This window comes from Babylonia areolata, chromosome 17, assembly GCF_041734735.1.
Source record: "Babylonia areolata isolate BAREFJ2019XMU chromosome 17, ASM4173473v1, whole genome shotgun sequence".
Taxonomy (NCBI): domain Eukaryota; kingdom Metazoa; phylum Mollusca; class Gastropoda; order Neogastropoda; family Buccinidae; genus Babylonia; species Babylonia areolata.
In genome coordinates, this window is record NC_134892.1 from 3,620,594 (window position 1) to 3,648,379 (window position 27,786).

The following is a 27,786-nucleotide window of genomic DNA, read 5'->3' on the forward strand; positions in this document are numbered from 1 at the left end:
CTCTTTGGCATATAAATGCAGACATCAAAAATGAACTAAAAAAAGGAGAGAAAAATAATGTCGTACCCAACCATCTGGAATAGGCTTCCATTCAACATTAGACATCCTACTTCCACAACCTCTTTCACATCATCTCTGAATTCCCTCCTGTCTATGCAGTACTGATATCTTTGTGAAGGTGGTTTGAAACTGCATCCTATCCTTGCAGTGTGTGTGTGAGAGAGAGTGAGAGAGAGAGTGTGTGTGTGAGTGTGTGTGTGTGTGTGTGTGACTGAGTGTTTGTGTGTGTGTGTGTGTGTGTGTTTGTTTGTTTGTATATGTGACTGAGTGTTTGTGTGTGTGTGTGTGTATGTGTGTGTGACTATGTGTGTGTGTTTGTTTGTTTGTATATGTGACTGTGTGTGTGTGTGTGTGTGTGTGTTTGTATATGTGACTGTGTGTGTGTGTGTGTGTGTGTGTTTGAGATGCACTGAGTGGCGAGTGCTCTGGTTTCTGTGTCACTTTGGAGGAAACAGTCCGAGGGCCGGCAAAGGGAGAGCAAACAAAAGTGGCAAACAGTCCAGTGACGATGCTGACAATGACGCAATTGATAATCACGTAGCAGAACTGACTGTGCCTTTGTTGTCATCATCATCGTTTAAAAGTATTCTGGAACAAAGTCTCAAAAACATTCTTTCCACTGTTCTCAGTGCCATCACCAAACAGTTCAACGAAGAAACTGAGGTGTTGAAACAACAACACCTCCTCCTGCATCAAAAATAAGACAAACAGGGACAATACAACCGACAAGAAAATGTGAAAATCACCGGTATTCCAGAAAAGGACGATGATGACCTGAAGGAGAAGATCGGTGATGTCTTCCAGGCAGCGGGCTGTAACTTCATGCCCAGTGAGCTGGCTGTCGTCCACAGATCAGGCCAAAAGAAGACCAGCAGCCACAACTCTTGCTGCTTCCCATGGCAACGCCCCCACTGGCTGACCTGTGCTGGTGAAGTTTGTCTCTCGGCAGATGAAGGCGACGTTGATGGAGAAGCGATGTATCCTGAAGGAGACTCACGAGTTCAAGGTCTTCATAAACGTTTTCAATGAAAATACATGTTTTCCGTTTAATAATGTTTAGTGTACCAACGCTCTGCTTTTGCACATAAAAAGAAATATTGTAATGATATAACTCCTCTACGAAACACAGACAACAACTCAGCTTTGTTCATGATAAAATCAATGTCAACAGGTTGTGATAAAGATGTGTTTGTTTGAGTGGTTTACATCCCTTCTGAAGAATCAGAGTACAGTTGTGTTGATATTTTTTATGACACTGAAAACACGCTCTTTGACATGCAAAGTAAACATGGTTGTTCTATTCTGCTATCAGATGACTTTAATGCCTATACAAAAAAATAAAGAAAAAAAAGAGAAGATTTTATTGGTCCTCATCAGAGCGATGTTATAAGGTCTGTTCCATGATTCAATCAATATTTTAGATAAGCAGTTGTATCCAGTAAAGTGTAGACATAACCAAGATAATCGCTGACCAAACAAGTGAGGCAAAAGACTGACTGACTTTCTTAAACCAATTTCATTGTACATTCTTAATGAAAGAGCAGGAAGAGATGACGGAATCAGAAAGTGCACCAGTAATGGCTGTTCTGTGGTTGACTACAAGACTGGATCCCCTTTTTTGTTCACAAAAATAAATTAAAAGATTTTGCTGTTTCCTCATTTGATGCTTTATCATCTAATGTGCATAGCCTGTTGATTCACAGTCTTATTTGACTGAGCAAATGAGCCCATCTGCTGATCTTTTATTGGATGTTAACATTTCAGACTAAGCTACATGTGATTATTTGTAATCTTGTATGCTGATGATACTTATGTAATCTTGTATGCTGATTTTACTTTCTGATATGAAACGAGGATTACAACAGTCCCTCAATGTTTTTCATAAATATAGTTTACAATGGAAACTAGAGGTTAATATAAAGAAACTAAAGTGATGATATTTAGTTCCACAAAAAAGCAAATGGCTGTTTTTTAAGTTTGGTGATGCATATTTGGATGTTGACGATTCTTTCATGTCTAGGTATCCACTTCAGCAAAAACGCAACTTTTTATAAAGCTAGAAAAGTAATTTATGACAAGCTCAAAAAACAATGTTTTCATTACTTCAGTTATCCCCCAAAAAATATGGCTGCCTACATGGCTGGGTAAAAATGGTCATACACGTAAAAGCCAACTCATGCATATGAGTGAACGTGGAGTCACACAGCCCATGAACGAAGAAGAATTACTTCAGTCAGCCAGAAATCAAGACATACATTCCTTGTGAACCAAGTACACTTGGTAATAAAGACTTATTCTATTCTATACCTGTTCATATTGTTCTCAACATGTACCATGTGCCTTTGACTGTTCCTACTTCGCTGTATGGTGCAAAAATATGGGGTTATGGAAATGTAAATACACTTGAAAAATTAGAACTGGAATTTTTGAAACGCTCGTTCAGATTGAATAGGAATACTATGACCCCAGTGATTTATGGAGAAACTGGTATTTATCAAATTAGTGTATTAATGAAAATTGGATTGGCTCGATTTTGGACTCACTTATTGTTATCAAACACAGAAAAATCTTCTGGAAAATTTACTTGATAACATTTAATTTATACAGAAATGGTATTTAATCTTCAAAATGGATGAGTATCATCAGCTGGGTATGACTGTTTGGGATGCTCAGTCCTTCTGAGAGGAAAAAGAGTTGAAATCTTTCTGCAGGAATGGCAGCATTGCTTTGAGAGACGATTTTCAAAATCTATGGAGACAGGCACTTGAGGCGAGTAATAAATGTTTGTTCTATCAAAATTTCAAAAGTCACATTGGTAGAGAAAACTACGATCGACCTTCTGCCAGATGACGTTAAAACCGATGCTTCAGCCCTTATATTTGGAAGACAAGATACGACTATAGAGGAAAATAGAGAGAGATGTTTTATTGTAGGAAATTTTATTAATATTTCTGAACGTTTTGATATGGACTGATGTGTGTGTGCATTTTACGTGTGTGTGTGTGTGTGTGTGCTTGCGCGTGCGCGTGTGTGTGAGTGTGCGTGTGTTTGTGTGTGTGCATGTGTGAGTGCACATATATATGCATGTATAATTACATATGACTGCTATCAACGTGATGAATATAACCTGGTGGCGTGGCATACTTGTAAAGTTCCCTTAAGGTTCAGCAATTTAGAATTTGCAATGCATAAGTGAAAGTGTCATTTTGACTTTCACCCCCCTCTTTCTACTTGTTTCACTTATTACTTATTATCTTTTGCCTACCATACCTATTACCTTATTATTTATTCACCCTTTTTTTTTTCTCAAGGCCTGACTAAGCGCATTGGGTTACGCTGCTGGTCAGGCATCTGCTTGGCAGATGTGGTGTAGCGTATATGGATTTGTCCAAATGCAGTGACGCCTCCTTGAGCTACTGAAACTGAAACTACCTTTTGCATTTCATTCCAGTTCATGTTCTTTTATTTCTAAACTGCAGCCAGTTCATTGACAACAACCAGTCCAGAGCACAGTTATAAGCTTTGCTTGTTGTGCTCTGACTCATACGTAATACAGCTGATTTGATGATGTTTCTAAGTCAAATGCCTGATAACTACATTTTTAGCTTTTTTCAAATTTCGAAGCAGTCATCATAAGTTGTAAACAGAAACAGGGAAACGCAATGGCATGCTAAAAAAAAACAACAAGTATTAGCTTTCTCGCATATGTTCCTAAAACGTATTATCCACAGAATCAGTCAAGTTGGATTATTTCTCAGTTTCCTTGTCGTTATTTCCTGCGGTACTGCTGTGATCCACCACACTGTACAAGTCAGATCGGCGCTGAGTCCTCAGTGGTACCATGGTCCTCACTTCCTCCACACGATCCAAATCTGAAAAAAAGAAAAGACAATGACAAAATAATGTTTATGGGAAACAAACACTGGGTGAGGCATGTTTACAGACACATCAAGAATATATATATGATAGTTAGTCGTGTCCGACTATGACCATCAGAACAGCAGAGGAGGCAACTGCTGTTCCGACTATTTGGGCTAGAATTTGATTATAGTGGAGAGTGTCTTGCCCAAGTACATCCCCACTCTCTCGGCCAAGAGGATTTTAGGACAGTTGACTTTGGGATGGTTCCCAAAGGCCAGCTAGCCCACAGGGCTGCAGCACTAAGAGCCAGTGCAATTTTGCCTCCTAGTTTGAGAGTCATAGTCCTTCACAAAAGACTAAGCTGTAAATGGTTTCCCATTGACTGGAGAAACCATTGATAATAGTTATTAATACAGTTCTCACTTTGCTGTTGGCCCAAATGTAAACTTATGTCAATCTGTGATATAAGCCGAGTGTTGGGCAAATACACATTAAGAAACTTCTTTAAAAATATGCAATGTAAATACCTATAAAACACGCTTCAAGAAATTTCTTTTAAAAACATGCAATGCAAAATACCTATTAAATACACATCAAGAAATTTCTTTATAGATATGCAATACAATATATATATATATATATATATATATATATATATATAAACACATCAAGAAATTTCTCTGAACACTGCAAAATGTTTATAAAATACAGCCAGGTTTATAAAGGCAGCAAGATATTTCTTTTGAAATGAACAATGCAAAAACTATGTATTCAACACTGAAAAGATTTTCAATGACATTCAAAAAATAAGAAACACAAAATGAACACAGCATAGCATGCAATGAAAAACATGAAGCTGTTAAAACATACTAATAAAAAAAAAAAGATAAAAAAAAAGATATTTATATAGCGCTGGATCTTGTGCAGAGACAAATCAAAGCGCTTACGCACCAGCCATTCACACGCATGCATAACTCAAATACTGTAGAAACTAAAGACAAGGAAGGGCAGGCAAGGGAGGCTATTTTGGGAAGAGGTGGGTTTTAAGGCCAGACTTGAAAGAGCTGAGTGTGGAGACTTGACGAAGCGAAAAAGGAAGTTTATTCCAATCGCAAGGTCCAGAAACAGAGAAAGAACGGCGGCCAACAGTCGAGTGTTTGAATCTGGGTATGCGTCAAAAAAAAAAAAAAAGAAAAAGAAAAAAAAGAGAAAGTAAATAGACTTCACTTCCAAACTTGCCATGCTGAAACAAAATTACACAACACGTCTGCACAAGTCTGCTTTCATGGACGACTAGGTGTTGGCTTGTGTGTGTGTGCATGCATGTATGTGTGAGTGTGTTTGTGAGAATGTGTGTGTGTGTGTGTGTGTGTGCGAATGCGTGTGTGCATGGGCTTGTGCAAGTGCGTGGGTTCCTTTTGTCATTGAAACATTCCGTTTGTCTTGTTCGTAAGTGTTCGTTACAGTGCCCTGTGTTAATGTTAATTTTCATAACCATACACCACCACACCCACCATACTGATGGTATTGTCAGTACTCAGAGCCCCTGTACTGAGGAGGCAGAGTGCAATCTTCTTCTTCTCCTTCGTGGGCTGCAACTCCCACGTTCACTCGCATGTACATGAGTGGGCTTTTACATGCATGACCGTTTTTACCCCGGCATGTAGGCAGACATACTCCGCTTTCGGGGGTGTGCATGCTGGGTATGTTCTTGCTTCCATAACCCACCAAACGCTGACATGGATTACAGGATCTTTAACGTGCGTATTTAATCTTCTGCATGCGTTTACACACGAAGGGGGTTCAGGCACTACCAGGTCTGCACATATGTTGACCTGGGAGATCGTAAAAATCTCCACCCTTTACCCACCAGGCGCCATCACCGTGATACGAATCCGGGACCCTCAGACTGAAAGTTCAACGCTTTAACCACTCGGCTATTGCGCCCGTCTGGAGTGCATTATGAATATCCAATAATATCAGAAAAAAAGGGGTATATTACATTTCCCAGCTACAGCTTGTCATACTAGTAACTCCACTCAGCACATGTAAACAAATCGTTCACACAATGGACACAACCTCTCCCCCCCCTTCTTGCTTTACTTTGCTTTCTTGGCACCACAGACTTCTCTGTGAGAAATCTGAGTTGCTCTCTCCCTGAGAAAAGTGAGTTGAAACAGCCAACGTCACCTTTATTTCCCCACTGTGTTCATGTTTTGGCAGCCAACAATATTTCCAAAAGAGGTGCACAAAAGGTACACCGTTTACAAAAAAGGTGCATGCAAGGGTATATGATTTCCAAGAGAGGTGGACGCAAGATTACATGATTTCCAAAAAAGGCTCACATAAGGTAATACGTTTCAAAAAAAGGTGCATTCAAGGTTATATCATTCCAAAAGAACTGCTTGTAAGATTATACTGTTTCCAAAACAGATGCATGTAAGGTTATACTCTTTCCAAAACTGGTGCATGTACAGTTATAGTTTCCAAAACAGGTGCATGCAAGGTTATACTGATTCCAAAAGAACTGCATGTAAGGTTATACTGATTCCAAAAGAACTGCATGTAAGGTTATACTGTTTCCAAAGAGGCTCACGCAAGCTAAGTTTATTCATGTGTGATCTCCACAAGTCATCAAACTCTGCAAAGGATCACAGCACCAACATCTTTCGCAAGACTTCAGCAGTACTGGTTAAGACAAGTAAAGGGAAAGCACTCTCACCGATGTCAGCATACAAGATCTCTTCCATGTGATCTGCCTTGGCCACCACCTCTCCCCTGCGCAATTTAAAACAAACAGAAAAAGAAACATCATCACCCAATAGATCTACCAAATCTTCCTTGTTCAAGTGGAGTGATGGCCTAGAGGTAACGCGTCCACCTAGGAAGCGAGAGAATCTGAGAGCGCTGGTTCGAATCACGGCTCAGCCGCCGATATTTTATCCCCCTCCACTAGACCATGAGTGGTGGTCTGAACGCTAGTCATTCGGATGAGATGATAAACCAAGGTCCCGTGTGCAGCATGCACTTAGCATACGTAAAAGAACCCACGGCAACAAAAGGGTTGTTCCTGGCAAAATTCTGTAGAAAAACCCACTTCGATAGGAAAATCAAATAAAACTGCATGTTGGAAAAAATACACAAAAAAAAAAGGGTGGCGCTGTAGTGTAGCAACGCGCTCTCCCTGGGGAGAGCAGCCCGAATTTCACACAGAGAAATCTGTTGCGATAAAAAGAAATACAAATACAAATTCAATTTAAAACAACAGACCTATCAACTCTCCCTTGTTCAATTTAAAACAAACAGAAAAAAAAGAAACAATATTACCCAAACAGACCTATCAAATCTCCTAAGTTCAATTTTTTAAAACCCCCAAAACATCATCACACAACAGGCCTATCAAAGGAAACAGAATTACATGTCTTCCATCCCCCAAAATTGCCACTCAGTCAATGGTCGGACTGAGTAAGTAAGGTGACTTAACACCTGAACTCAGTCAATATGAACACACTCGTTCATTCAAACTCCAAATGTACATTTTTAATCTCCTGATCTTTTTGGGAACATCTTCAGCGAAAGTACCACTTTAACATTTCAGGTGAGATATTTTGTTTTCTTTGGCATGAAACTCTCAGATGACTGTTGACAGGAAACAGTTTATCTCAGCCTCTCATCCTTCCATGATTAAAGAAAAGAAAAGAAAAAAAGGAAAGAAAAATAATAATAAATAATAATAATGGTATTTATATAGCACAGAATCTTGTGCAGAGACAAATCAAAGCGCTTTCGCACCAGTCATTCACACGCATGCATAACTCTAAAACTGTAGAAACTAAAGACAAGGAAGGGCAGGCAAGGGAGACTATTTTGGGAAGAGGTGGGTTTTAAGGGCAGACTTGAAACAGCTGAGTGTGGAGACTTGACGAAGTGAAAGAGGAAGTTCATTCCAATCGCAAGTTCCAGAGACAGAGAAAGAACGGCGGCCAACAGTCGAGTGTTTGAATCTGGGTATGCGTAAACAGAGTGGATCCGAAGCTGATCGTAGTGAGCGAGATGGAGTGTAGAGGTGAAGGCAGCCACAGAGATAGGAAGGGGCAGTTTTGTGAATACATCTATAACATAGAGTGCTGATCTTGTACTTTATTCCGTGTGAGACAGGGAGCCAGTGGAAATGAGGTGGTAGGAGTTAAATATAGAAAAGAGATTGGCTCAGGTTTATCTTACAATCACATTTTGTTACCAGGCAGAAATCAGAGATCTCAGTAACCAGAACAACATTCTAATACTGGGCCAGAACAAGTCAGTTAAACTTCACCACATTTTCTCCATGTCAGTGATAATTTGCACAGAAGGATTTCAAACAAGACCTGGAATGAAACGCAATTCACAACTACTGACTACAACCATCACTTACATTGCTGAACTCAGAGTGTGATGGGGAAAAGCAAAGACTCTTATTACCAGACAACAGAGATGGGAAAAATCTCCACTATAGATCCTCAAGATGCGCTGGGAGACTGAACTCCGTAAAAATAGAGCGAGACTCCAACACTCTAACCATTCAACCACCACACTCACCCATCCGTCACACCGAGAAAAGAGCATCAGACACAAACTGACGATCATACCAAGGAGAGACGACTGTGGAGTGACCCCAGGCAACATAGGTGGCGCTGGAGTCTCTGGCCGGAGACACGGTGGCCACGTAGAGCTGGTTGTCCAGGGCCCGCCCCCTCTGTAGCAGCTCCCAGTGGGCCGGCCCTGTCGTCATGTTGAAGGCCCCAGGGTACAGCAGCAGCTTGCAGCCTGCCACACACATCACACACTGCTGTGTCTTCACCTTCTCTCTTTTGCCCACGCTGGCCACTTCAGTTTCAGTTTCAGTTTCAGTAGCTCAAGGAGGCGTCACTGCGTTCGGACAAAACCATATACGCTACACCACATCTGCCAAGCAGATGCCTGACCAGCAGCGTAACCCAACGCGCTTAGTCAGGCCTTGGAAAAAAAAAAAAAAAAAAAAAAAAAAAAAAAAAAAAACACACACACACACACACAACCACACACACACACAAAAAAAAAAAAAAAACAAAAAAAAAACAAAAAAACGGGGGAATAAATAATAGATAAGCTTGCATAAATAAATAAATAAATAAATAAATAAATAATAATTATAATATAGAAAAAGGTAGTAGTAATAATATTAGTAATACTAATAAAATGATAATAATAAAACATAAATAAATAAATAAATAAGACAACAATGGTGATAAATAAGCAAATAAATGTAAAAAATGAAGACACACATTCACACATACACCCACACATGCATAACAGAAATGCACCAGACATGCAGTTTCACATATATGAAAGCACAGTCAAATACATATAAACGTACATGAGCTCCAACACACACACACACACACGCATTACCGTGCACCTCCTCTACCCCCTCCTCCACACACTTATTTCTAGTCTAAGTATCGCAGCTTCCACGGCACACACACACACACACACAAACACAAACACACACTCACAGAGATGAACACTTACTTGTACAAGCACATATGAAAGCACAGTCAAATACATATAAACGTACATGAGCTCCAACACACACACACACACACACACACATTACCTTGCACCTCCTCTACCCCCTCCTCCACACACTCATTTCTAGTCTACGTATCGCAGCTTCCACGGCACACACACACACACACAAACACACACTCACAGAGATGAACACTTACTTGTACAAGCACACACACATACGCCCATATCTCCCACCCCCAACTCCACACACGTACATACAAAGATATATATATATATATATATATATATATATATATATATATATATATATATATATATATATATATATATATATACACGTTCCAATATCCTGTTGCTCCCACAGTGTAGGCATGCATACACTCACATACCTCATCCTCTACCCCACCTCCCCCCGCACTCCCACCTCCCCTCACACACACACACACACACACACACACACACACACGTACACATATCTCTCCTGACACTTGTGTACAGTTTCACTCTCGCGCATTCACAAACGCACTCAAAAGCACACATACACACAAACACACACAGCCCTCACTGACTGGCCGCAAGAGGGATGGGAAAAGATCTCTGATGCCAAGAACGTGGCGTCTAGTGTGTTGCTCGGTCTATTGTGTTTGGAAAGGCCCACAGAGACTCTGTTCCGTTTTGAAGAAATTTGCGCAATGTTGGTTTGGAAATGATGCCGATATTTGTTTGATTTGCAAAGCATCGTGCTCTACCTTTCATGTTAGATTTGCGGCCGCTCCCTCTCTCTGCTTCTATTTCTTTGAGGCGATCGATGGTGTGATGGCCTTGTACCTGTTCTTTTTGGTATTCTTTGACTTTTCTGAGGATTTCCGATTTTCCTAGATGTAGGCCGCTCGTTGGTGTTGCGTTACCAGCAAGTCTGTCAGCTCGCTCATTTCCCTTAACACCTGCATGTCCCGGGCAGTATGACCATGTGAGTTTTTTAATCTGAAAGTTGCGCATTGCGTTATGCCACTCTGGGCTTCCCATTCCGTTTTCAACTGACTGCACAGTTTACTGCCATAGGCGATTTTAGTCAACCAGACAGTTCACCACTATAGGTGAATTTAGTTTACCAGACAGTTCACCGCTATAGGCGAATTTAGTTTACCAGACAGTTCACCGCTATAGGCGAATTTAGTCAACCAGACAGTTCACCGCTATAGGTGAATTTAGTCAACCAGACAGTTCACCGCTATAGGCGAATTTAGTTTACCAGACAGTTCACCGCTATAGGTGAATTTAGTTTACCAGACAGTTCACCGCTATAGGTGAATTTAACTTACCAGACAGTTCACCATTATAGGCAAATTTAGTTTACCAGACAGTTCACCGCTACAGGCAAATTTAGTTTACCAGACAGTTCACCGCTATAGGCGAATTTAGTCAACCAGACAGTTCACCGCTACAGGCAAATTTAGTTTACCAGACAGTTCACCGCTACAGGCGAATTTAGTCAACCAGACAGTTCACCGCTATTGGCGAATTTAAAGTCTACCAGACAGTTCACCGCTACAGGCAAATTTAGTTCACTACCACAAACGACTTTAGTAGACAAGACAGTTCACTGTCACAGGTGAATCTAGTCAACCACACAGTTCAGTCACAGGTGAATTTAGTCAACCAGACAGTTCACCACTGCAGACAACTTTAGTTGACAAGACAGTTCACCATCATAGTCGACTTTTGTCGACCAGATAGTTCACCACCACAGACAACTTCAGTTTACCAAACAGTTCACTACTACAGACGACTTTTGTTGACACGACAGTTCACCGCCATAGGAGACTGTAGTTTACCAGACAGTTCACTACCACAGACGACTTTAGTTGACAAGACAGTTCACGCCACTGGCGACTTTAGTCGATGAAACAGTTCACTGCCATAGGCAACTTTAGTCAACCAGACAGTTCACCGCAAGAGGCGACTTTAGTTGATGAAACAATTCACTGGCACATGCGGCTATAGTCGAACATCGAGGGGTCATATGTTAAACTAATCGTTTTTCATATTGTGACACAGCTGCAGCCAACTCTCCCACACAACGGAAAACTGACTAACCCTCCCCCCTTGACCTAGTTTGAAGTGAACAAGTCCACTGCGTCGTTTTGACACAAACTGAACCATGACACTGAGAGTGCAGAGTCTAAAATATTTGGCGCTTGGTGTGTTTTTTCACACAGAAACTTGGCGACAAAAGAGTCAACACTCTCCAGTTCACTCTGAGAGCATGTATTTTACCATTTCATAAATCAATTGAAAAAAAAAACCCACTATCGGTGTATTTTGAAAATGATGTGTTTTTTCTCTTCTGCAGACACACTTTAGTACATGAGAGCATATACTGCAGGATCTTTTCACAAATCAAAACAGTAACATATTCTGAGCCCGTCTTTTCTTGTCAACGCACACCCATACATGAGAGCACCTGTTCTAGGATTATTCATAAATAAAAATATATTTTAAAATATTCTGAAGGTGTATCTTTAAAAAGATGCATCTTTTCTTCTTCACACACACTCACAAACACCTATTCTAGGATTTTTCATAAATAAAAATTTTTAAAAACCTGAAAGTGTAATTTTTAAATGATGTGCTTTTTCTCCTTCACACACAACTCCTACATAAGGGTACCTATTGTATGATTTTTCTTTAATTAAAAAATACAATTATAATATACACTGAAAGTATATTTTCAACATCATGTATCGTTTCTTTTCAACACACACTTAACTCTCTCCATACTAACGGCAAAAGAGACGGCGTTAACAGCGTTTCACCCCAATTACCATCATCAAAACATTGCAAGCGGAAGGCTCTTATACTGAGGTGAATGTTGACAAAGAATACCACAATTCTGACGACGGAAGCTAAATGTTCGGTCATTGAGACACCCACTGGACATCCGAGGGGTCTGTGTAGAGGAGAAGAGAGGACTGGCCGTACTGAGTGAGTTAATACTTGAGAGCACCTACTGTATGCTTTATTGTCAACAATATATCAGCAACAATTACAACAATATATCAGCAACAATTACAACTATTTACTATCATCACAAAAACTACTGCCACGGTTCCTTGAATATGCTATTATCACCACTACTACCTCATAAAAATAGTCTAAAATAATAAGAATAATAAATTCATTCAATCTATAAAGCTCGCCTTTCCATCTAAAACATGCTAAATTGCACTGCATAATGTAAAAGCTGACATTAAAAACATGCATTTAAACGCTAAAATGGAAAAAAGCAAACATAACAACTTACATGCATAACCCTTTTCAGACAGCCAACCAAACATTGCAGCACTAATCTATGTTCACACACACACACACACACACACACAATCATAACAGACAATAAACGTTCATCATACAGCACATCAATATACCTAAAAAAAAAATTTTTTTAAATGCATGTATCACATCACAATCCTTAAAAACCCTCTAAAAACCAAGAGTTACTTGCAATGTTGGTCACAGTCAACACTGCTCAGTATCCACACAAACATTACAAAAGACGCAAATACATACATACACAAACATCTAGACAGATAAACAGATAGATACATCTATATCTGTATATCTACATCTCTCTCTCGACAACTTATCCCTTGAGGAAGGAACGTGATCGTTCCGAAAATTTGGAATATTTGACAGACTGATGTGTTTGTTTTTCTTTTCTCTCTTCTCTCTCTCTCTCTCTCTCTCTATATATATATATATGTGTGTGTGTGTGTGTGTATCATACATACCTCTCTGCGCATAAAGCTGAGCCAACTCCGCAAAACGAATGTCATAACAGATGGCCACACCCACTTTACAGAACGCTATTGGAAAGACATTGAAAAACACATCAGCTATAGGAAAGACATAATAATACACATCGGCTATGGGAAACACATCAAAATACACATCAGCTATAGGAGAGACATTAAAATACACATCAGCTGTGAGAAAGACATTAAAATACACATCAGCTGTGAGAAAGACATTAAAATACACATCTGCAATAGGAAAGACATTAAAATACACATCTGCAATAGGAAAGACATTAAAATACACATCTGCAATAGAAAAGACATTAAAATACACATCTGCAATAGGAAAGACATTAAAAAAACACACATCAGCTATGACAGAGACATTAAAATACACACCAGCTATGAGAAAGACATTAACATGCATATCAGCTGTGGGAAAGACATTGTAATACACATCCGCTATGGTCTTGATAACAGACAACAGATCATGCAACATGTAATGTCATCAGTTGAGCATCGCTTAAATATGACTGCAGTAGTGACAGCAAGCAACTCATCAATGTTTGACTTCTTGTTCATCACTCTGATGCGCACCTTACTACTTCTGTGTTCATAAGCTTGTTGGGTTACGCTGCTGGTCAGGCATCTGCTTGGCAGATGTGGTGTAGCGTATATGGATTTGTCCGAACGCAGTGACGCCTCCTTGAGCTACTGAAACTGAAACTGAAACTATTAGTTTTGCAGTGTTGGCCTGAAACTGAAACTGTGTTAGTGGGCTGCAATTCCCACGTTCACTTGTATGTACATCAGTGGGCTTTTATGTGTATGACTGGTTGTTTTTTTTTTACCCCGCCATATAGGCAGCCATACTCTGCTTTTGGGGGTGTGCATGCTGGGTATGTTCTTGTTTCCATAACCCATCGAGCGTTGACATGGATTATAGGATCTTTAACATGCGTATATGATCTTCTGCTTGTGTATATACACGAAGGGGTTCAGACACTGGGAGGTCTGCACATATTTTGACCTGGGAGATCGGAAAAATCTCCAACCTTTACCCACCATGTGCCATCAGCGAGATTCGAACATTCCAGCACTAATGTGAAAGTCCAACGCTTTAACCACTCAGCTATTGCGTCCCTCGTACACCTTACAATACTCTGTGCTTTTTGTGCTGTCAAAATTTTTTCAAATTTGGAGGGTACGGCTCATGATTTGAAGTGCCTTGTGGTCGGTAAAATACAGCATGCACTGTCTGTTGTGTTTGTCCTGTGCTGCAGAACAGTGCAGTGGGGGCATGGTTCCTTTTCGGAACAACTGACTTCTCTGCGGTGTGTTGGCCGAGTGGTAACGTGTCCGCCTTGAAAGCCGGAGAATTTCAACGTACAGGACTGAATCCCACACTTGCCATTATTGTCTCCCCCTCTAGACATTTGGATGAGAGAACAAAGCCAGGTCCAGTGGGCAGTATGCGCTTTGCACATGTAAAAGTGCCACCCACGGAAATAAGAAGTTTGTCCCGAGCAAAATTTTGTAGAAAAAACTTCATTTTGACAGCAAAAATAAATACACTTGCAGGCAGAACATAAAAAAAGGTGACAGACCACTGTAGGGACACACTCTCACTTTAACCCGTTGAGCCCTGAGTTCCTGAGCAATTTTAACCCTTCTGCCTGGGCTCCTGAGCCAAAATTTGCAAATAATTGGTATTTAATGTGTCACGGCAGATATAAAAAGAGTGCCCTGACCACCGCTTTACCGGTGGTAGAGAAAAATGACATAATGCCTAGCCACCTGCTGAGCGGTGCGTAAACACTTGTGTCGTGTTTTGCTATTGGTTGACTTATATTGAAATTGATCTTTTTTATCCAAAGCACATACACAAAACACAGTGAAAAGGCGCGGCCATGTTGGTACTACGTTCGCTGACGTCAGAATATTACGGTTTTTCTGATTGGCTCTTCAATATAAGTCAACCAATAGCAAAACACAAGTGTTTACGCACCGCTCAACCGGTGGCTAGGCATTATGTCACTTTTCTCTACCACCGGTAAAGCGGTGGTCAGGGCTCAAAGAGTTAAGGAGGAACGTGGTAGAATGGTTAAGACGCTCAGCTGCCAATACAGAGAGTCCATGAGGGGTGTGGGTTCAAATCCTGCTCTCACCCTTTCTCCTCGGTCAAACTGGAAAATCAAACTGAGCGTCTAGTCTTTCGGATGAGATAATAAACCAAGGTCCAGTGTGCAGCACACGCTTGGCGCACTGTAAAAGAACCCTTGGCAACGAGAGTGTTGTCCTCTGGCAAAATTATGTAAAAAGAAATCCCCACTCTAATAGGTACACACACACAAAAGCATGCACTCAAAGCCAGACTAGCGTGTTGGGTTGTGCTGCTGTCAGGCATCTGCCCAGCAGATGTGGTGTAGCGTATATGGATTTGTCCAAACGCAGTGACGCCTCCTTGAGAAACTGAAACTGGATGTCTCCCTGGAGAGTGATGCCTGAGTTTGATACAGAGATATCTCTTGTGACAGAAGACAAAATGTGGAGTAATGGCCTAGAGGTAACACGCCCGCCTAGGAAGCGAGAGAATCTGAGGGCGCTGGTTCGAATCATGGCTCTGCCGCCGATATTTTCTCCCCCTCCACTAGACCTTGAGTGGTGGTCTGTACGCTAGTCATTCGGATGAGACGATAAACCAAGGTTCCGTGTGCAGCATGCACTTAGCGCACGTAAAAGAACCCACGGCAACAAAAGGGTTGTTCCTGGCAAAATTCTGTAGAAAAATCCACTTCGACAGGAAAAACAAATAAAACTGCATGCAGGAAAAAATACAAAAAAAAATGGGTGGTGCTGTAGTGTAGCGACGCACTCTCCCTGGGGAGAGCAGCCCGAATTTCACACAGAGAAATCTGTTGTGATAAAAAGGAATACAAATACAAATAACAACACATTTCACAGCCGTGACAGTGAATCCAGACACAGAGGATTGCTGAAACACACAGCTTCAAAATAAAATGGTTGCCATACTCACCTTTAATTAGAAACAACATATAAAAACAATATTTCAAACCATGTATGGAAATATAATACAACTAAGTTAGATGTTGAAAAAATGGTGCAAGTTGATATGTAGGGATATGGATATCTATTACTTTTTTTTTTTTTTTTGGAAGACTTATTCAAACATTCTCAGTTGTTTTTACTTAGAATGTTATATGTGTATATCAATTATATGTGGTTTTTTTTGGTTTTTGGGGTGTTTTTTTTAATGTTGTTTGTTTTTGTTTTATTTCCCTATTGTTACTATGTTTTTGTCAGATTTGTCTTTTCTCTTTTCCCAGTATATGTATTTATTCATTTATGTCGTCATGTCAATTGTCCATGTGTTACAAAAATGGGAAAATAAAAAAAAAAAGCTTAAAAAAAAAAAAAAAAAAAAAGGATTGCTGAAGGGTGCCACAACTCACGGGTGTCAAAACAGGTGGGCTGGTTGCCAGCGCTCAGCACATCCGATTCCTGGAAGCGAATTTTTCCTGGGATATCTATGTCGAACAGGTGGATCTGAAAATGTGCACCATTAATGATAATATTATAATAATGGTAAATAATAACAATAACAATAATAATTATTAATGATAATCTAAATAGTAGTAATAATAATAAAAACTATAACAGTGTATTAAAAATCAGCTTCATGATTATCATAATAATATGTCTGTTTACTGCTTTCTTTTTGATCAAACTGGTCATTTCTGGTGAATCTTTGACAAAGACAACTATGTTTTCACCCTGGGGTCTTTGACATACTTTAACAGGCATGTCAGTACTTTCACACTGACTCCACTGTACTGTACTGTACTGTACTGTATTGTATCATATCATATTATATTATATCGTATTGTATTGTATTGTATTGTATTGTATTGTAATGTATTGTCACGATGCATTGCCACAGTGTAGCACCATGTTCTTCTCTTTCATGTGCAAGTGTCGCTGTTTGACTATCGGTGGGTTTTTCCACAGAACTTTGACAAGTACAACCCTATTGTAGGTTCTTTGCATGCTGCACACGGGACCTCAGTTTGTCGTCTCATCCGACTGACAAGCATCCAGACCACCACTCAAAGTCTGGTGGAGGGGGGAGGGGGTAAAAATCATGGTCTATGTGTGTGGGGGACTTGACCCTGAGGACACTCGCTTCCTGGTTAGATGTGTTACCACTGGGCCACCGGCTCACGTTAAAAAGACAACTATCCACTTTTGTTCAAATCTGGCTTTCGTTCAAAACACCAGTATCCAATTTTGTTCAAAATCAGCTTTCTTTCAAAACACCACTAGCCACTTTTGTTCAAAATCGGCTTTCATTCAGAACACCAGTACCCACTTTTGTTCAAAATCGGCTTTAGTTCAAAACACCAGTACCCACTTTTGTTCAAAATCAGCTTTCTTTCAAAACACCACTATCCACTTTTGTTCAAAAGATAAGTATCCACTTTTGTTTTGATTGATTGATTGATATGGATACTTATATAGCATCTATCCTTGTCAGAGACCAAGCTCTAAGAGCTTTACAAACATGGAGTCGTTTACACACAGCCTGCCTACCTGGGTAGAGCCAACTGACGGCTGCCACTGGGCACTCATCATTCGTTTCCTATGTCATTCAATCAGATTTCAGGCACACACAAATACACACTCAGACAGACATGTAACATTTTAAGTGTATGATTGTTTTGTTTATTTACCCTGCCATGTAGGTAGCCACTCTCTGTTTTTGGGGGTGTGCATGCTGGGTATGTTCTTGTTTCCATAACCCACCGAAGGCTTACATGGATTACAGGATCTCTAATGTGCATATTGGATCTTCTGAGTGCATACACACATGAAGGGGGTTCAGGCACTAGCAGGTCTGCACATATGTTGACCTGGGAGATCAGAAAAATCTCCACCCTTTACCCACCAGGCGCTGCTACTGAGATCTGAACCCGGGACCCTCAGATTGGAAGTCCAACGCTTTAACCGTTTGGCTATTGCGCCTGTCATATTTACCTTTCTGTCAACACCTACCACCTAGTCAGCCGGGCCAAAGATGGTGGACACGTTGTTTACCTTTCTGTGTACACCAATCATCTGCCCCTGTGGATTAAAGATGGTACATGTGTTGTACAGCTTGCCGACTGAATCCTTCTCCGGAATGGAACCTGAAAAACACACCTTGCTTCATCAGGTATCTGTCTCGTTGACTCACTTGTGTAAACTAAGTGAGTCTATGTTTTAACCCGGTGTTCGGTTGTCTGTGTGTGTGTCTGTGTGTCCATGGTAAACTTTAACATTGACATTTTCTCTGCAAATACTTTGTCAGTTGACACCAAATTTGACATAAAAATAGGAAAAATTAAGTTCTTTCTAGTCATCTTGTTTAAAACAATATTGCACCTCTGGGATGGACACAAAAAAGTAAAAAAAGAAGCCTAATTATATGCAAACTGCATTTACTGTTATATTTATATTTTTTGTATTCTCTAAACTTGGCACTTTGACCTCTTATTCTGACACAACAACAAGAGGAGTCATTATTATCATTTTTTGTTCAAACAGGAACTTCTTTTGCTAAGCATGGAATTTTTATTTATTTTGCAAACGTTTTGGTGCAGGTAGTAAAGAAGGGAAATTACTCTGTAATTAATGCTAGGGGACTTAATTTGCTTTAAACTGATCTTTCTCATCTTAAACATTACATTTTGAAATTATACTCAATACATAAAAAGCTTGGATTTTTTTTTTTTTAAGTGTATCACAAGTGAGTCTTGACGGCCTTGCCTCTCTTGTTTTGTTTTTGTCTTTCTATGACAACAATACAAACAACAGCACCAAAACCAAAAGTAATGATGATGATTATTTTGATCATTATGACGGGCGCAATAGCCGAATGGTTAAAGCGTTGGACTGTCAATCTGAGGGTCCCGGGTTCGAATCACAGTGATGGCGCCTGGTGGGTGAAGGGTGGAGATTTTTACGATCTCCCAGGTCAACATATGTGCAGACCTGCTAGTGCCTGAACCCCCTTCGTGTGTATACGCAAGCAGAAGATCAAATACGCACGTTAAAGATCCTGTAATCCATGTCAGCGTTCGGTGGGTTATGGAAACAAGAACATACCCAGCATGCACATCCCCGAAAACGGAGTGTGGCTGCCTACATGGCAGGGTAAAAACGGTCATACACGTAAAAACCCACTCGTATGTATACGAGTGAATGTGGGAGTTGCAGCCCACGAACGCAGAAGAAGAAGAAGAAGAAGAAGAACAAGATCATTATGTTTTTACGGGCATTCATCACCAACACAGTTACAGCAACAGTATCACGAACATCAATACCAGATGTTTCACATTGTATCTTTCTCAATTTTCAAAAGTATGTCCAACTAGTGTGTGATTGTGTGTATGAATTGAAAAAAATAAAATAAAATGATATAGAATGAAATATAATGAAAGAAAATAAAACAATATATATATATATGTTTATAAATATGTTGCCTGGATACAAGGATTCACACCAGAACATACATAAATAACCAGCACCACAAGCACAAGCTACAGGTGAAAACCCAGTCACCAAAATGAAGCTGATGACAAAATGACACTATGGGTGTCAATCAATTCCTGCATAAAAGCGTACACACACACACACACACACACACACACACACACACGCATGCACACGCACACACGCCCCCCCCCCCCCCCCCACACACACACACACACACACAACAAAACCCACCTCCAACCAAGAAAACCTTGTTATCTTTAGCTGCTTTTGACAGCGCATCAGTAGAAGGACCCGGTATGGTTTCCGCATATTCAGGAAAATAGTTGGTTCCATACGGAGAATTGAAACATTCCTGCACAAACAAAATAAATCTGTTCAATATTCTTTTACAGACTGGTCATATACAATGCACCCATGTTGCATGATATATGAAAGCAAGAATATAACTGGGTAGACAGGATTCCACTTCCACTGATCTTGAAACGGTTACAAAGAACAGACTGCCTAAGTGTGCAAGTATGAATGCAAGACCTACCTCTTCCCAAAATACCCTCCCTCCCACCCTTGACTCTTCCTGGTCTACAGTTTCTCCAGCTTTCTATTTACATGTCTTTGAATATGTTTTATGTTTTTTTGTGTGTTGTTGTTAATGTCGTTGTCATTGTTGTTATCATCATCATTCTTATCATTACCATTATCATTGGTTTTGTAAGTAAATGTTATATGTGTATAATATCTATTGTAAAGTGCTTTGAGCTTCCTCCTAGGGAGGAAAGCACTCAACACGTATCCATTATAATTATCATCATAAGCCACACAGACTTATAAAGCAGAGCGATCAGACTGGTCCCACTGTCAGAACACTGACCCAGCCACACAGACTTACAGGCAGAGCGATCAGACTGGTCCCACTGTCAGAACACTGACCCAGCCACACAGACTTACAGGCAGAGCGATTAGACTGGTCCCACTGTCAGAACACTGACCCAGCCACACAGACTTACAGGCAGAGCGATCAGACTGGTCCCACTGTCAGAACACTGACCCAGCCACACAGACTTATAAAGCAGAGCGATTAGACTGGTCCCACTGTCAGAACACTGACCCAGCCACACAGACTTAGAAAGCAGAGCGATCAGACTGGTCCCACTGTCAGAACACTGACCCAGCCACACAGACTTACAGGCAGAGCGATTAGACTGGTCCCACTGTCAGAACACTGACCCAGCCACACAGACTTACAGGCAGAGCGATTAGACTGGCCCCACTGTCAGAACACAGACCTAGCCACACAGACTTACACTTACAGGCAGAGCGATTAGACTGGTCCCACTGTCGGAACACTGACCCAGCCACAGACTTACAGGTAGAGCGATTAGACTGGCCCCACTGTCAGAACACTGACCCAGCCACACAGACTTACAGGTAGAGCGATTAGACTGGCTCCAGCATCTGCTGCTTTTTTCACCAAGGAAATGGCTCGTGCAATGTTATCTCCCTTTGATGCCCCGACAGCAAGCTGCACCAGTGCCAACTTGAATTCTGGAAAGAAAAAAAAAAAAAAGAAAAGAAAGAAATATTACAGATAAATCTCTGTATAATAATAATAATGATAATGATAATAATAATGATGATGATACTGTAAATTTATATAGCTCCTTCCAATGCTCAAGGCGCTTTACAGTACCTGCAAAAGGTAATACCAAAGAAACAGTAATATGGTATGGTGCATAACACAAAAACAGGTAACAACACACACGCACACACACACACAAATGGGCACACGCACGCATGCACAAACACATTCACACATGCACACACACAAAGACACAGTCACACACTCACACACAGTCAATCGCACCCACACTCCCTTCTCCATCCTCATGCACACACTTCACAATCAAGTAATCAGTCTGGGTGGAAAAAACATGTTCTTAAATGGTAGGGAGGGACAGGCATTAAAGGGTAAAGAGACAAATCACGTAATGAAATTCACGTCTGACTACAGACTCACTGAGAACTGAACTTTCTAATGCAACTTGGTAAAAAGACGTTTCATAAAATTTCATGATCTATTTTTGTCAGTCTGCCTTCTAATGTTCCATCAACAGAACAACACAATTTCTGAACAAGATATTGGCAGTAAAACTGAATGTGAACATGATTCACTGACTCTGGACTTGTACTGATCTCACAACCTGCACGGCAGACTTTCATCTTCGGCATTTTTCAGCTGTATTTCCAACATTCACTCATATCTATAGGCTGGTCTGTGATTTACCGGTATACGACTGTTTTTACCCTGCTATGCAGGCAGCCATACTCTGTTTTCTGGGATGTGCATGCTGGGTTTATTTGTGTTTCCATAACAAACTGAACGAGGACACTGATCACAAGATCTTTAATATGTGCATCTGATCTTCTGCATGTGTAGACATATCTACAGCAACAAGGATTAAGATACCAGCAGGTCTATTTGATCTGGAAGATAAAAAAAAAATCAAAACAAACTTATCCCTGCCCTTAACTCAGCATTAAATAATATCGGGTTTGAACACAAGACCTTCAGACTAGAAGCCCATGAACACTGTGAACAATATTCAGCTGATATAAAAATCAATAATTGGAGGTATACTTGGTCATTTTTGTCAGATCATAAATCATGTCTCAAGATCATCACAGGGGTGTTTCCTTTTAAAATGATGAGTGACAATTAGTATAATTATGGTAACATGTAAACAACTTATCCCTTGAGGAAAGAACGTGATTGTTCCGAAAATTTGGAATATCTGACAGATTGCTCTCTCTCTCTCTCTCTCTCTCTCTCTCTATATATATATATATATATATATTGGATGGCACATTTTTTCATCTCTGCCATGTGTGACCAGAAGTTACACTTAAATTCCTGAAAGGCAGACAAAGAATGACAGAATGATCAGTTGTTTCTTCACTCTTCCATGAACAGGGACATGATTTGTAAATTATGTGCCAGCATTCTTCAGAAATTGTGTTTTCTATTTCTCTACATTTTTTTTTTCATAGTGTATACAAGAAAGAGAGGGGAAGTGAGAGAGAGAGAGAGAGAGAGAGAGAGAGAGAGTGAGAGAGAGAGAGAGAGAGAGAGAGAGGAGAGAGTTGGTGATTTTTTCTTCTAAATTATTTTTCCAAACAATATAACACACACAAACCTCACACTGTGTATAACATCTTCCTTTAAAATCAGCCCATGCCCACACCATCACCACACCACACCACACAAACACTACACCGCACCAACACTACACCACACCACACCAACACCACACCACAACAACAACACACCACACCACACAAACACTACACCACACCAACACCACACCAACACCACACCACACCCACACTACACCATCACCACACCACACCACACTCACACAAACACCACACCCACACCACACCCATCCAAACAGACCCATTTCTGCTGTCCCCTGTGCACAGTAACACCCCAAGTCACAGCTAAATGAACAATTCTTTTTCCTCAAAAGATCAAATATGGATTGTGTGACAGAGCGTCCCACGGTTAAAGTAAACGCTGTGAAACACAGCCACAGACTGGCTACGTCCTGACAACTGAAATGATTCAATCAATAACAGAACAGCTGGCAGTTACAGTACGACAGCTTTAGTACAACACCCATGCTGTGTGGAATGAGATGCTATCTTGATGGCGAGGCTTGTGAGTCTGATTAAATTATCAGTGATTAAACACTTGACTGATCAATGCGCACAGATCAGCTGGCAGTCTCCCAACTGGTCTCTGTTATCTCGATGCAAGTAGCCTAGCCCCTATTCACAGCTTATAAATAGCAACAACTAAAACAAAATGAGGTATTTAACTTTAAGACCCAGTCATGTTGATGTCTGCTTACTCCAAAACAGGAAACGCAGCATTGGAAATGAAAAGGGTAGCTGAAGCTGATCCCCTTGCAACAGGACATTTTTAACTCTCTCCATACGAACGGTGAAAGAGACGACGTTAACAGCATTTCATCCCAATTACCACCATCAAAATATTGCAAGCAGAAGGCTCTTATACTTACGAGGTGAATGTTGACAAAGAATACCACAGTTCTGACAACGGAAGCTAATGGTTGGGTCATTCAGACACCCACTGGACATCCTAGGGGTCTGTGTAGAGGAGAAGAGAGGACTGGCCGTACTGAGTGAGTTAAGACCCAGTCATGTTGATGTCTGCTTACTCCAAAACAGGAAATGCAGCATTGGAAAAGAAAAGGGTAGCTGAACCTGATCCCCTTGCAACAGGACATCTTTAATCAGTTCAGTTCAGTTCAGTTACTCAAGCAGGCGTCACTGCGTTCAGACAAAGCCATATTGCATACATTTTTCATCAAACAAATCAAATCATGTTGCTTATAGTTATAGCCCAGCTGACTGCAATGGCACATTTCTGGGCTGAACACAGTCAGTTCTTAGAACCAGAGAAACCAAAATAATGTCAAAAGTTCCATTAAAATGATGATAAAAATACTGATTCCCTGCATTTCACTGATTCCTCATCTTACGTGGATTTTGACAGGGTCTTATATGCTGGCCATAACCAGTCACTGCACCCAGTTTCATGAAAATTGGATGGTGTTCCTGACGTTGATTTTTTTGTTTGTTTCTTTTTCTTTTTTTTTTTTTGCTCTGACTTTTACCAGTCACTGTGCAAAGCTTTTGTACATACCAGATTTTTTGTTGTTTTTTGTTCGTTTGTTTTTTTCATGTGCCTGTGGATATTGTAACCTTGATCTTGACTGTCATCAGAGAACATGGATGGAAGCTCTATTGTTCCTGTTTGTTTGTTTTTTGCCAAGAAATGGCATTATCCTTTGATCTATTATCTTGCTTGCCACATCATCGAAACAAGAGTTTCGGGTTGGTTCAGGACACCAAGGGTCATTTGACCAGTTCACCACAAAATCAATGGGTCATTTGACCAGTTCACCACAAAATCAATGGGTCATTTGACCAGTTCATCACAAAATCAATGGGTCATTTGACCAGTTCACCACAAAATCAATGGGTCATTTGACCAGTTCACCACAAAATCAATGGGTCATTTGACCAGTTCACCACAAAATCAATGGGTAATTTGACCAGTTCATCACAAAATCAATGGGTCATTTGACCAGTTCACCACAAATGGGTAATTTGACCAGTTCATCACAAAATCAATGGGTCATTTGACCAGTTCACCACAAAATCAATGGGTAATTTGACCAGTTCATCACAAAATCAATGGGTCATTTGACCAGTTCATCACAAAATCAATGGGTCATTTTCAAAATTAATGGGTCAGGAAAAATACCCCCAAACTGTGTAACAGAATTTGTACTTTGTCTAACACACTCATTGGTTATGTGAAATGGCTTACAAACACACACACGCTCATAGACGTGTCTGTGCATATGTGACGGTATTTAGATAAAATGTGCATATCATTACTTAACTTTATCCTGCAAAGCTCAAACACTTCCTTGTCCTGACTGCACTGAATAGCAGGTATTCACATTCACAAAACAGAGCAGCTGAAAGACACCAGGTCTACAGCGTAACTGTCACGCACTTGTTTTCGTCTAATACCATTGTCTTAGGAAAGCACTTTCCTCTGCTTTGTGGAAATCCAAATCTTCAAAGTTGCAAATTGTCTCTAAAATCTCTTCAGCATTATGCCAGCATAATTTGTATTTGTATTTCTCTTTTTGTAACAACAGATTTCTCTGTGTGAAATTTGGGCTGCTCTCCCCAGGGAGAGCGCGTTGCTACACTACAGAGCCATCCCTTTTTTTTTCTTTTTTTTTCTGCATGCAGTTTTATTTGTTTTTCCTATAAAAGTGGATTTTTCTTCAGAATTTTGCCAGGAACAACCCTTTTGTTGCTATGAGTTCTTTTACATGCGCTAAGTGCATGCTACACACGGGACCTTGGTTTATTGTCTCATCCGAATGACTAGCGTCCAGACCACCACTCAAGGTCTAGTGGAGGAGGAGAAAATATCAGCGGCTGAGCCGTGATTCGAACCAGCATGCTCAGATTCTCTCACTTCCTAAGTGGATGTGTTACCTCTAGGCCATCACTCCACATGTGTGGACCTGTTTATTTCCATTCTGGTGTATACACAAGAAAAAGATCAAATTAAAAATAAAATTAATATTGTATGTGTCAGTGTGTGTAAGTTGGGTTGTGGTAAGACGAACATACCCAGGAAAAGAAGCAGGGCTGCTGAAACGATGAAATAAAAATGGTCATGCACATGAATGTGCACTTGTTCAGTTTTACTGGAACAGCCCATACTCTTGTCCAACATCAACGAAGAAAATCTGTAAGCTGCCCATGATTACTGAAGAAATCTCTAAGCTGCAGACTCTCCAGATGTATGCAGAATGGAAGAGTCTGCAACTGTTCTGAACACTCATTTGATCTTTCTCAACATTAGACAGCTCCTTTCAGTGGCATGCTCCGTGATGCAGATGATGATTTTTCACGGAAAAATGTTCTACATCAAATGTATCACAGCCATTCTTGATTTTGAATTGAGGAGACTGGCAGGAAAGTAAAAAGCTATATAAACACTGTATTATTAATAATAATGATGATAATAATAGTCACAGATAGTACCTGTAGGGCGCAAACTCCCCATATAATGGGCTCTAAGTGTGCCTCACATGAAACAATCCATAAAAATACAATATTGCATAATAAAAAACCTCTCCACATGAAAAAAACAACATACATATGTGTATCTATACACCAAAACAGTACTACAAATTGCTGTCAGAGCACTGTCCAGACAATTAATTCAGAAGGCAGATGATGACAAAATTGACCATCATCATGTCTTGATGTGAAAAGAACAGTGTGAACTTGATATTTTCTTTGGCAATGAACTGGTATTCGCAGTACACACATCAGTTTTGCGTGGGAAAGAGAATGCAGCCAGATGGACAGCAAAGACTGCCTGGAAGATGAAAATGGGTCAGTCTCCAGAACTTGCCTCGTGACTCTTTGTTGGGCGCTCTCACAATGGCAGACGCAATAAGACCACACGAATCTTGACATAAAAAAATCAAAACCTAATTATGTTCCCGCCCCACTGCAGTAGTAAACTTTATATCAATGTGACATGATTTGTTCTATTTTATCGTAAAAAAGAACGGTTTTGTTGCTCACATTTGGGCCAAACGAAAATTTTAATCTAAATTCGCTAGCCTACCTGCAACGTAATCCATCAAAGTCTTCTTCTTCTTCTTTCCGTTACACGGCGAACATCGACTTCCCGATGACTCTGTCGCGGTTCACGCGTGCTGGGTATTTTCGTGTCTCCATAACCCACCGAACACTGACATGGGTTACAGGATCTTTAACGTGCGTATTTGATCTTCTGCGTGCGTATACACACGAAGAGGGTTCAGACACTAGGTCTGCACATACGTTGACCTGGGAGATCGGAAAAATCTCCACCCTTTACCCACCAGGCGCTGTTACCGTGATTCGAACCCCGGACCCTCAGATTGAAAGTCCAATGCTTAAACCACTCGGCTATTGCGCCCGTCAGGTCAAGTCAAAATCAAAGACCGAGCTTCGAATCCATCGAGGATCGACGCCCAGCTACCTCCTCGTCACTTAATGTGTTGGGATGTGGCTGCAGTTGCCTCGATTAGCACCCTGAAGTGAAAGTGAAAGTGATAGAAAGCATGCGTTATGGACCCTGCATATTCCAAAATTACATTGCGTTCGTAGTTTACTTACTCGAAGCCATTCTGTTTATCTGCTATGTTCGTAGTTTACTTACTCGAAGCCATTCTGTTTATCTGCTATCTGCTTCAGGTGTCCAAAGATGTGTATGGAAGCACGTCGGCCCACAAAAATTGGAGCAGTCGTGCCCTGATGAAATGGTGATTTCCGTGCCCTGATAAAGGAC

At 40.5% G+C, this 27,786-nt stretch overlaps 1 protein-coding gene across 5 annotated transcripts; it reads right to left on the reverse strand.

Annotated features, from left to right (window-relative positions):
• Positions 1 to 598: 598 nt before the first annotated feature.
• LOC143291590 (omega-amidase NIT2-like) lies at positions 599 to 27,786 on the reverse strand. Of its 5 annotated transcripts, none has more exons than XM_076601528.1 (9): positions 27,658 to 27,786; positions 21,247 to 21,365; positions 20,055 to 20,175; positions 18,384 to 18,475; positions 16,742 to 16,835; positions 13,263 to 13,337; positions 8,550 to 8,727; positions 6,644 to 6,699; positions 599 to 3,932 (listed from the first exon to the last, which is right to left on the reverse strand). In XM_076601528.1, the coding sequence occupies exons 1-9, from the start codon at positions 27,665 to 27,667 to the stop codon at positions 3,808 to 3,810; spliced, it is 870 nt and encodes a 289-aa protein (XP_076457643.1). In that variant the 5' UTR covers positions 27,668 to 27,786; the 3' UTR covers positions 599 to 3,807. The 5 variants fall into 5 exon arrangements, with proteins under 5 accessions (XP_076457643.1, XP_076457644.1, XP_076457642.1 ...); XM_076601529.1 differs by lacking the exon at positions 27,658 to 27,786 and adding an exon at positions 27,615 to 27,633; XM_076601527.1 differs by lacking the exon at positions 27,658 to 27,786 and adding an exon at positions 27,079 to 27,443.